Consider the following 12,946-nt stretch of genomic DNA (forward strand, 5'->3'; position numbering starts at 1 on the left):
TTGCATTTTGCGTAACCACGTTACGGCGTTTTGCGTTTTGCGTAACCACGTTACGGCGTTTTGCGTTACCAGATAGTGTTATGTCAAATTATATATCGATAGGTAGCTAGTCTATACAACTAGTATTACTAAGTGTTCGACACCGAAGCTGACTCGTTTAGTAAGTGCCTTGTCACCAGGTCCTCCAAACCATGGTACGTGTTAGCCAAAATTACACCCGCTCCACCTCCAGTCGAGTTTAGCGTTGGGTGGGGTATGTCAAACCCAGTAGTACTACTCAACAGTGACTCGCTATTCCAAATATTAACCGGTTCGATGTGTAGGACTTCAATTGTTTCGTTTGCCACTTAGCCTTTACAAGTGATATATAATTTACTAACAAAATCTTAAATGCGTTTATCGGAGTATGTTATCTCCCCCAAGTGAAAAACGTTTAAAACAGTTTAAAAGAGGGGAAAGTGAAACTCACTGTTTGCGAAGAATTTCCCAAAATAAATCACCAAGATGCGCGTCACCGAAAAACTCTCTCTAACGTTCGAAAACAACAAAGAGATTTTTCTAAGTGTCGGAATATTATCGAGTCTCTAGACCCGGCACATAATACCTATGCACATAACATGTTTCGTGTTTCGTTTGTGAATCGTGTGTGACTTAAACAAGTGTTTTTGTGACACATTACATGTGTAAGCAATCATATACGTGTCATATATTCATAACGTACGTTACTAGCAATTATTCCCCGTAAGGGCATTTTGGTCAACAAATAACAATTAGGTAGCCATTATTCCCCATAAGGGCAATTTGGTCAAATCATGGCAATCAATTAGCAATTATTCCCCGCAAGGGTATTTTGGTCAAAACATAACAATTATATAACAAGTATCATATTCCATGCATTTTTACACAACTCAGCAGCTAGTTTCACCGAGACAGAAATCCTACTAGAAAGATTGTACTATTTCACCGATCATAGCATCTCAATTAATTTACCAAAAATCATCACAGAAGCACATATGTCTTAGGTTTCCAGAAAATATTTTATTACATTTTTATTCCCCACAGTTTTCTCACAATCATCAAATCATTACAGCAAACTCATAACTGTCAGATTCATGCACAACAGAATTTTATTTGCAATTCCCGTTAAACGAAAAATCCAATAAATGCAAGACCACTTGGGTTAGGTTCCTAACTCAATCCAGAAGTGGAACCAACCCAATTGGTCTCGTAGTTCATGAGATATAATATTTACAAAACAACCTAACAGCAGGTCTAACAGCTCAGCTTTGCACAACGTTTTTGTAAAATCATAAAAGTTAACTTCTACTTGTCCAAAAATTACAAATTTATACTTTATAGAAACTAGACTCAACCTAGTTTACTTCAGTACCAATAATCTTAACCAATTTTCACGTTTACACTTCGTTACAGTCACTTAAACATCATATACACATTCTGTCCAGAAACTGTTTGCATCCAAACTCAACATATTAACAACCTATGAACTATCATGCATTCATATGATCCTCTAAACTCCATAAACACCATCCATGCACATCAATTACATATTACATACTTGATTAGGGTTTGTGTTTGAACTCAAATCATAGACACAACAATCAACATGTAACAACATCAATACTAGTTATCAATCATCATCAATTCAACAATAATCATGTTAACACACACCATACAAGAAATCGGCAGCTTAGGGTTTGTTATTAACCCAACAAACATCAAAATCAAGTAACAAGGATGTATAGGATAATCAATTATACCTTCCTAGCACCTAGTTCTTCAATCAAAGGCTTGATTTCTTGGTGTTATGTGTGTGTGAAGGTGACAACAGCCAAGGGAGCAAAGGGGAAGGAGGCCGATCGGAAGTAGGGAGAAAGAACTAAGAGTTAGGGTTTAGTTGTTAATGATATATTTATAGAATACTAAGTTACACTCAAGTCCCTCCACTATCAATTGTTGTTTTTCTAACTTAACTAACTAGTTTACATATTGAGTTAACGTTTATAACCATGTTATCACATAACACATAAGTCTAACACATAATTATCACATAATTACTGTTTTGACGTTTTTTGTTTATTCATCAATCGTTTGCGTCAACTCGTTTGCGTTTCGGTGCAATTCCTGAAAGACTACACATGTAGTAAGTGTTAAGCGTCATTTAAACCCTAGTTTAAATGTAATGAAGTGTGTGTTATAGATTCAACGATCTTAAGTTTGAATTGACGGAGTTGAGTTAATGGAGTTAACCTGAAATTGATGATTGTCACATATATAAATAATTTTACCTTGGTTAATATAAAACCGGTCGAGACACCAAGGGCTAACGAACAACGCTAGGTGATAAACGAGACCTGAAGGTGGCGATGCACTAGGCAGTGGCATCGGCGGTGGATTGTAGCGGCGGTGGCGGGACACAGTGTCGGCTGTGGTTGGTGAACAGTAGCCGCGGCAGCAACCAAGGGTAGTGGCAGCGGTGTTATGGTGTTCACAGACAGCAACGAAAACAAGGTGGTGGCCGGCGATGGGGTGGTTTTCACGGAACAGCAGCGGTGGCGGAATGGGAGGCCAGCGGCCGGTGGTGTGGTGTGATGAAGAGATGGAATATAATATGGTGGCTTGTTTTTTTCTTTTATTAATGATAGGCTAACTAGTTTATAAATAAACTATTTAAGCTAATACGGGCCACCAAGCCCATCTCTTATTTCCAAAAGCGCGTTCCATAATATCTCATTAATTTATGTCATACCTGTAACATTCGTTACTTTTCAAACCCGAAAACCCGACCCATTTCGAATTTTTGGTTTTTTTGTTTATATATATATAATTACTTTATATGTATATATATATACACACACACACACAAAATAATGTTATTAATTTTCATTGCACGTTTTCTATGTGACAATCATCATTCTAGTATTTTTATTTATTCGTACCCATTAAACTGAACCGTTTCGTTGTTTCTTTATATTCGTGTTTAACATTCATCGCTAATATAATGAGGATATACGTTTATCACTCGTTTTCTAGTTTTCATTTTGTTCGGTTGTCGAAACTCCAAGATTTAAAAGTCTCTATTTAACCAATTCGCTAATTATCGGGTATAATATGAAAATAATCCAAATATATCAACTTGTAACAAGTTTGTATAACAATTCAAAAGTTCAAGGTTCATTTGATAAATATAGTTTAATTATTGTATTATAAGAAAACTAAACTAAAGGGGCCAAAAGTGAAATTTCTAACTAGTTCGATGTTTGTAATCACTTTTTGAGTATAATACAATTGGTAGTGATAGTTTTCACTACCCGAGGTTCTGTGCCGGAGGTATACTAGTTGTCAAGGGCATTTCCTCGTATAAATCTCGTTGTTCATCACTTGCATTTAATACGTTGATCATATCATTCATACAAGCATCAAGCCTCACAAACGAATTTGATTACTTGTTCCTTAAACTGATTTTTGACCATAACACTCATGAAAACCTTGTTGATCTTTACACTATAGCGTTTGACCCAACCCGTTTTGAAATGTTGATCATATTTAAATGGGATGATAAATACCGAGTAACCGTGTTTGCTTAACTTTAAAAAAAATAATAATAAAAAATTAGAAAACTACAAAAATTTTACTTGTGGTTATGTGGGAGTAATACATTTTTTTTGTGTTAATGACAAGGTCAACACATGTAACGTACTGTAGCTGAAAGGTTTAGACTTTAAGTTCGATATGTTAGTAGGCTCAACATTTAAGAATGAAAAGACGGTTTGGTTGTTGACTAATTTGAACATACCTAAGGATTGATTCAAGTGGGAAACATCTTACGATTTTGTCGGTTTAACCAAGTTCGTGAGATAAATAGAATAAAAAGTTGGGTCATACTCAAGTCTCGTGTCACTTGGTCTCAAAAAATAAAATGCCTGTTTTTTGTGTATGTATATTATATGTAACCTGCGTCCTGTGTTTGCGATAGCCAAGACCTGAATGCCGATGTAAATTAATGAGTCAGAGGATGCACCGTCCTATGTTTTGCGGTGACGAATATCTGGATGTCAATGCAAGTCAATACTACAGAAGATGCTATGTTGTCCTTTTTTTGCGGTGACAAAGATCTGGATCTCGATGCAATTATGTCAAATATGCAATATATGCGAAAACGTCCAAAAAGGTGTGATTCAAAGTGGGAAAATTCATCCTGGAGGAAACAAATATAGCTCTATTTTATAAGTATTTTGTGTGAAATATTCAAAAAATTTTAGGCAAGTGATAAAATGTTTAAAGCAAGTTAGGGTGATTCTGCTAATTAAAACTATATTGAAGTCTGATAAGGCGACTATATAGATTCTAAGCATGGGTTTCATTTAGTCACATAAACTAAACTATATGTCACGTCATGCTTATCAAAGTAAGGATTGAGGTACGTGTTTAAGTGGATAAGTATATGACAATCAACCAGATCTATCTTATCGCGCCGGAAAGTGTTATTTGGCTTGCCTATAACGATATAATCCCAACAAAACATAATTGCATGTATATTTAGCCATTTTTAAAGTTCGTTCTTTATTTTTATTTTTATATCTATTTTTTGCTTTGCGCCCTGCTTGCGGTCCGTGCATATAAGGTATATGTGTGAACCCTCGGATGGGGAAAAAGTGAAATTGCACTAATTTTGACGTTATTTTACTAATCTCGTGAAAATAACGTTAAAAGTGGAGGCATCATGTGGTGACGTTGATAGTCGAAAGACAAGGGTACATGCATCAATCGGCCGGTGTCCCGATGGTTGAGTGTTATGTGCCTTAGTCCAAGGCTTGATGCAAAACTACTATCGAGCCGGAGGTCTCACCGGAAGCAGCCTCTCTATTCCTACGAGGTAGAGGTAAGACTGTCTACATCGTACCCTCCTCAGACCCAACCATAGCTTTGTATTGATGGGATACATCGAGTACGATGATGATGATCTATTTTTTGCTTTGTACATGTTTATTAAAAATATTTCTTTTGTGTTTACTTTTATTTTTACTTTTGTTTTTACTCTGGTTTTTTTTTTTCATTTTCATTTTCTTTTTATGTTTATTTTTCCATTTCATCTTGGGTATGTCAGATACCTAGTAACGTTTTCAAAGCCGATTGAAAAAATTTAAAGTATGGACACAGGTGAACATACCAAGTTCAGCGAACTTTCTATTACAAATGGCTACACTGAACGCTACACGACAACCACTGCTGATCTTCCACACATGAAGAAAAGAGTGAATGAGTTCACCGGTGATGAAACTAACGAATACTTGTGCTCATCATCATTTGTACTATATTAGATAGCGTACGTTATAAGTGACTCATAAGATTATGATCCGACGGTGATTGCTTTAACGGTATAAAATAAACAGATTAAATTGGTACAACGCAAAATGAACTCAAGGATAGACTAAACCCGTCTTCACAAATTTTATGTTACGTTTGTGTCGTGTAATAAATTCACACGAGTAGATGCATAGGTCATTAATATGAATATTAGGAACAAAAAGGGTATTTTTCAAGGTACCAAAATTGTTAATAATCGAAAGTGTAATACTAATAATAAAGTATTGTTATAAAAGCTAAATTTGCAATTTCACTTGTGCTGCTTCTCTCTTTTTCATTGGTAATTTGCTTCCTGGATCACATGAAGTCCCCATGTCTAACAATACGAGGCTTTCGACGCACATATCCATATCAACAACGCAAGATGAACAAGTCAATATCTGAAGTATCATTGGTATCCGGTACTTAAGATCATAAGCTCCGACACAGTTAGAGATAATGAACAGTAAATCACCATTGGTGGCGCACTCAAAAACTCTCCGAGCTCCTTTAAAGGGATTTGCAAACATACCGAATTTAAAGGCAACATGCCAGGTAGAAGCAGTGTTATTGTGTTCTGTTCTCACCCAAATCCAACCATGACCTTGACGGTTTGTGGAAATCACAGCTAGACAGCCTTTGATGATTGCCACTTCAATGCTCATTCGACAGCATGTTCCTGGCAGCTCAATTGCAGAAAAAGTCTCAGAGCTCAAATCAAATGTCAATATATAAGAATGATAGCATTCATCGAATATATTTTTTAAAGTTGCGACCCAATGCAATGCTCCGTTGATAACACATGCGTGTGGTTTCACATAATCAAACTCAGCAGTAGGGGAAGCAATCTCACACCAAGTGCGTCTCTTCATGGTGTAAACAAATGAAGTTCGTTCGGTTGTCCTCAAAATCTTGTAATCATCAATTATTGGATCGAAACCAAACCCGTGTACTAAATAATCACCCGAAGAAGAAGGAAGATCAGGTACGGTTACTTTGCGCCTAATTGAAGGGTTCCACAGATTAATACCCTTTCCAGATTCATAAACACATAGAATTCCGTTACATGAACCAACAATGCTGAAACTCTTGAAAGGATACTCAACTGGTGTTATGCCAATATCGGGAGTACACGACAGGTTACCTTCTGCAAGTAACGTATATATGAGTTTATCGCATCTAGTTTGGTGTATGCAGATGACATTTTTCGGAGATCGAAGGGTATGCAGTCTGATGAAACTGGGGCTACCAATACGAACATATAATGATTTAGAAACTGATCTGAATCGCACAAGGGATTTCGTTGCTAGTCTTGAAAAGATTTCAACAATCAGATCTTCACATAGATCATGCGGCATTATGATGGTAATTCTGCAAAAAGTAAAGTAAAATATTAGTACATGGTCACCGGAGTTCCAACATACCACCGGCGAAGCTTAGTGAGGGCCATGGTGGCCCCAGCCCCAGCCCCTCCTGTTTTTTTTTTCCAGCAGTGTAAATTTTCCCGTTTTTGACACAAAATTTTTTATATGTAACGTAAATTTACCGGTTTTTGACCGAAAATTTGAGCCCCAGTCTATGATTTTTTTTCCTTCAATACATTTTGAGTCTGGCCCCCAACGTTCTCATTCAAGCTTCACCACTGCAACATACAACTTTATTAGAACAAAGTGTAAAAATTGAAATCAGCCGAAACAGATGTACAAAATTTAAAATCAAACACAAAAAAGTATGTTTTAAATCTTGCAATTAAGAGAACTGAATAATCAAATAAATTATTAATAAAATAACTCATAGGCCAGAAGTTACAGTATCTCAAGCAGTGGAAATACAACCTGATAACCAAAGTATCAAACCATTCTAGATTCGGGTGTTATGGTTCTCGGGTTTATTGAGTCGGCTTAAATTGGGTCGGTAATTATGTATCGGGTTAAATCGAGTCGGTTATCTCAAGAATTAAAAACTTAATACTCACAAAGCCATTTTGACTAATTCAAGCAAATTTTAATTATTCAGCATAAAGAGTTTATTAACATATATATATATTCTATATTTCTTTTGCTGTTTTCTGTATTAATAATCATGGCGTTATTTAAGGATCTATGATGTGTTGTAATATATATATCAACAGTTATACGCGTACCTATGCTATAACTAATGACGTTATTCTCGGTTTCATAAATTTTAATCCAAGGTACTGTATACCGGCTAGTTAATTAAAAAAAATTCATTCACTTCCCAATCAAAACCCACACTTTGTATAAAATTCTTTTCTCAAAATCTATATACAACCTACACTTTACAAAAACTATAAATGAATTCTCCCACCTCTATATACAACCATTTTTTAGGGGGGTCGACACAACGGCCGAAGACGACACGGAGGAAGCAGCGGTCTAGAGTGCGGTTGAGCTTGCGACAAATTATATGAAATCTCTTTCTTCTCCTCCACCCATGGTCCCGAAAAGAACACGGATTGAACGAGAACGTTTGATAGCGAATGATCGTTTGATGGCAGATACTTCAATGACCCGCCGAGATACAACCACCTAAATACTTTTAGGCGTTACTTTCGTATGTCTAAAGGATTCTTTTTGCGCATTACCGAAGACTTGTAGCACGAGTTTGAACACTTTAAGCAAAAACCGTACGGTCGAGGGACGTTGGGATTCACCGCAATTCAAAAGGTTACATCAACGATACGTGTGTTCGCCTACGGAAACAAAACCGACATCAATGACGAGTACCTAAAGATGGCCCAAAAATCAACTTGAGATACGTTGGAGCATTTTTGCAACGGTATTATTGTATTTTTTTTTCAATTATATCAGTTGTTTTTTTTTCTAATTGTTTTTAATTAATTATTTTATATAATAATAATAAAGCAATACGCTCCATGTTATCTAAGAACATCCAATTGGAACGACCTAAAAGGATTTGCGAGGCGCATTCATGGGTGCATGGCTTATCTGACATGATCGGGAGTTTAGACTTTATGCACTGCGAATGTGTTAATTGTCCAACCGCATGGGGAGGTCAATACACATGTGGTGACCATGATGGACCAACAGAGGGTCTTCAAGCAGTTGCTTCATACGACCTTTGCGTTTGGTCGGCGTTCTTTGGTGTCGCCAGGACCAACAATGACAAACGTTTTGGAACAGTCGCCTGGCTTCGTTTTGGGCTAACGATAATTACTACTGACACGGTTACTATTTGGGTGATTGTGAAAACTTTTAAAGACACTCTCGACGAAAAAAGGATTTATTTTAGAAATTACAAGAATCTTCACAAAAGGACATCAAGAAGTGTTTTAGAGTTCTTCAATAACATTGGCACTTTGTAAAAAATCCCTACCATTCATGGTTATTGGAAAAAAATGAGAAGTGCTATGTATATGTGTATCATATTGCAATAACATGATTATTGAGGACGATGGGAGAGCGATATATCCAACTTATATACTGGACGACGGTCCACCACGAACACCGGCAACAATGAAGCAGTCACGGGAAAACAATTATTTTCTGCACTCAAGAGAAATACATAATGCTCTTAAGTTGGATTTGGTCCAACATGATTAGATGTTTCGACCCATTCCAGGTGAAAATCAAGACGAAGACGAGGGCGATGAAGACGAAGACGACGGCTATGAGGAAAAGTAGTTTTTATATTTTAATGTAATTTTAATTTATTTGAAGAAATATTAATTGCTTAATTTAATCATAAAAAAGTAGAAATTCAAAATAGAAATAAAAATTGGGTAATAATTGCTGGTGAGTTTTGACGAGAGTTTTGATTACACAATTTTTTTTTAAAACTTTGAAATGCTGACTTGACATCAGGTGATAAAAAAACATTGGTGTCGAGTTTTGACCACGCATGGTATAAAACAAAACCCCAATTCCAATCGTCAAATGGAAACAATATGTTTCAAACCAAAACGTGTTAGAATCCGATTAGCACCCATTTTAAAGTAAAAAGTAAATGATCATACCTTTGTTTAAGAAAGTGAGAGTAGAATTGAAGATTAAAGAAACGGGATGTTGATCTGTCGAAGCTATGCTACTGCGATCATGCAACCGAATTACATGATAGTGGAATCTGGTTTGGTAATAGGGTTAGGGTTAAAAAGGACGCCCTAATTTTGATGAAGAAAACTTATGACGGCTGTCAGGGCTTGAGGGGGTTTTATTTCATCTAATATTTTTTTATTATTAATTTTTCAACTTTTGTTTAATCCTATCACTTTTGTTTCTTTATTATTATTATTATTATTATTATTTATTTATTTTTATTTAACCAGTTCATTATAATAGATTACTGATAATAAAATATCTTATTAAAGAAAAGTTTAGTTTACATCGAAACAGAAGGCAAGCGGGCAACAAGCTGCGCCGCTACCCCCTTTTAAATCGCAAAATCCAATCTTTTAAAAACTATATTTGCTGATCTTGGATTCATAATATTACTATGCATGACCCGCTGAACACGTGTAAAACTTTTTTTCCCCAATTTTTCTCTTAATTGACCTCTACTTTTTGTATCTGAAATTCGAAGAAAAGGCTTTGAACGTAGGACACAGATATATATATATATATGTGTGTGTGTGTATATATATTTATATATATATGTATGTATATTCACCAGGTTGGGCTTACGGTTTTCATACACATAGTGGGTTTACTCCTGAGGGGCACCTCTAGGAACATCTAGAATAAGGGTCACCTCTAGGAACATCTCTACTAACGAACCATTTAAATAGTACGGGTGCTGCCATGCCACGAGGCACGACCATGGAAGTAATGAAATAGAAAAATTTATGTAGTTGGACTATCTTTTCTAAATTCTAACCGATTGAGTTTTGCTTCTATGGAGAAGATAAGACGCTCAAAATGAAAGCGTTAGCAACGCATACCAAAAGAAGAAAGATGGGTGATACCAATGAAGCCGACCATTAATGACTAGTTCGAATACCAAGAGCGCAAAAAGAAAAAAACTTTTTTAGGAATCTCTAGAAGACTCCATGACCTACCGTTGCTTTAGTAAAATAGGTTGGTTAAGTAAAGGTTGTCAATCTAATGTAAGTCATAGTTGGGTTGCACCTTTATGCTCTTTATGCTTAATCGTTCTTTTATCGTTAGGGCCAAGAATATACTTCCTTTCACACATTCTGATGAGCATCCAAAGAGAGAACCATGCCAATTAGTAGAATTCAAACAAAGGGATTCGCTAGCGTGGTAGATCAAATTAGAAACATGCACCCAAAAAGATTTTAATGAGCCTACGACATTGCAATAGCGAAGGTACGCTTTAAGTAAGCAGGCTTGACGTTTGATAAACAAAGTAGGTTTTTATCTCTTTGCCTACATCAGTAGAAAATGGGAATTCATTGATAATGATGGGGGCTACTCTTCTAGAGTACAGGTAATTTGGCTAGATCCTTTGTACCAGGATCCAAGAAGTAACGCGACAACATGGTTAATAGATAGTAGGACCATGCACCTTGTCCCCTCCTATACATATTTTCATTTATCGAATCCCTGCATTATCGAAACCCAATGCTTTGTCCACCTTCATTCAATCAAATCTAAAGCACAAGTAAGATAATAAACATAACTCACGCTTCCATATATCAAAGGGCACTGATTCAGGCAAGTGGAAGTGAGATTGAGTACATGTTAGGGGAGAAATAAATTGCCAATAACTGTGATTATCCGCAATCAACAACCAATTCTCAAACTGCGGGCACACGCGTAAATACATGCTTATAGTTTAGTTAAGAACAAGCGGGGGAGGGGAGGGGGGGGGGGCGATGATTCAACCGCTTCGCCTAATGATCGTTCGCTGATAAGAGCGATGAATAAGGGAGGGTATATTTCTCTGACGAGCTCGACATTACTACGAAAAATAGAGGAGGGCTTTCCTAGGCATTTCTGGGAGGTTCCTTTTAGGGGGTGGGGGTGGGGGGAGGGGGGCAAAAGAAGAAATAGAATCGAGTTAGTTATTAACCTCGAGGGCTTCTTTGTTAAAGCGGCTCATGTATTCACGAAGGATTCAATCCAGCCATAGGTTCCCCTGTGACTTCGTCTTCTGCTCATAAGTAAGCTCTTCTCCATGTCATATTTTAACTATGATCTTCGCTTCCTTCATTTGGTTTCTGGTTCTTGGCTGAACCAGTAGGTTTCCAACCTTCGCCTTTACTATACTCAAATACAAATGAAATTCGTGCTCAGTTCAAGTTCAAGCAGGATCTAACTCTTATGCAAGGTTTATTAATGAGAAGGTTACGCCTATTATTTAAATCACTATAGTTGATATAAAATAAAAAAGGCGTTCTCGTGCAATCTAAACAAGACAAACTTATAGAATCAAAGAACCTAACAAATGTTGGCGGAATACACTCATGATCTCATAATGGGGATATTGGGTCAAAATATATTTGTGAGATTAGGGATCGGCATATATTATCAGAAGCATAAACATAACTGAGGGGAGGTCACCACCGACTCAAACTAGAAAGAACCTCTAGGAAGGTAACCTCGTCCGCCTATGATTGGGATTACCTCTAGGAAGGTACCCTCGTGGCCTCGAAATCAATTGAAAAATTTTCTTTATAATTGCAAATGTCCTTTCAATATTCTACGTGTCGATTCTTGCTTCTTCTTAAAGTACTTCCGTTTGTCGACGCGTATAGTCGATGCTACCGAGCATTCCGGGGAAACCATGTTTTTCATCGTGCACCTTGTATATTCGTTGGATATCATACCAAGTTGGTTTGCGCAAATATCTTCGTGAGTAAATCAATATGATCCCTCTGTATAAACGTTGTCAACTAAACCCTCGGACAATATATAAAATACAACTAAACGAAACATATATGTATACATGTATGCCTTGACAGAAAAAATGAAGTGAGTCTCGTGAAACCGTTTTAAACATTTCTAGGTATTCATCCATTGTATCTGATGAAATTCCATATGCTAGTTGACAAATAGCAGATGTATATTTTTGGATGGTCGTGAAACTGGTCTATGTCTTGCAGATGTATAATCTACTACCTGTTTGTCCTTTTCATCAATAAGTTTGGTTTTTTCTTCAACAACTTCATAACTTAGATCGATTACTTGGATTTTCTCAGCTAATGTTGCCTTAAGGCATCTTATGTCTTTTTCACCGGCATTAATTTTGACCAAGTAACTGTTTTCCTTTTGTTTAGAGTAATGATGTTCTTTTTCTACAATTTTTAATTCTTTTTCCAAACTTACATACCGATCAGTTAAAGCATTGATCAGCTTTAACTGATCAGACAGTTTTTCACATTGTTCACAATGAGGTTCAGAACATACCTCCGAGAGCTAATCATTCACTTCTGCCATGTATGCTTGATCCTCCACTGGTTCCTTGTTACATCTTTCGCTCACGATATTCACCAGATTTGCTTGTTCAATCACCTCCTCAACTTTGATGTTCCAATTATACCCACCATTCTGTTGAGACACCATGGCTTTTATTTCACTTCCATTCCCATTCTGTTGAGTAGGCCTGTTCTGACTCCGTTCAACTCGTTCATTTGTACACT

At 36.5% G+C, this 12,946-nt stretch overlaps 1 protein-coding gene across 1 annotated transcript; it reads right to left on the bottom strand.

The window, feature by feature from the left end:
* Positions 1-5,621: 5,621 nt before the first annotated feature.
* LOC143574181 (F-box protein CPR1-like) lies at positions 5,622-6,779 on the bottom strand. Its single transcript, XM_077058865.1, has one exon. It carries the CDS (start codon positions 6,720-6,722, stop codon positions 5,622-5,624), a length of 1,101 nt encoding a protein of 366 aa, XP_076914980.1. The 5' UTR covers positions 6,723-6,779.
* Between the last annotated feature and the right edge of the window lie 6,167 nt (positions 6,780-12,946).

The sequence above is a fragment of the Bidens hawaiensis genome, unplaced genomic scaffold (genome assembly GCF_021521415.1).
Source record: "Bidens hawaiensis isolate Kalapana, Puna unplaced genomic scaffold, B.hawaiensis_p1.1 tig00026856_1, whole genome shotgun sequence".
Classification (NCBI taxonomy): Eukaryota; Viridiplantae; Streptophyta; class Magnoliopsida; order Asterales; family Asteraceae; genus Bidens; species Bidens hawaiensis.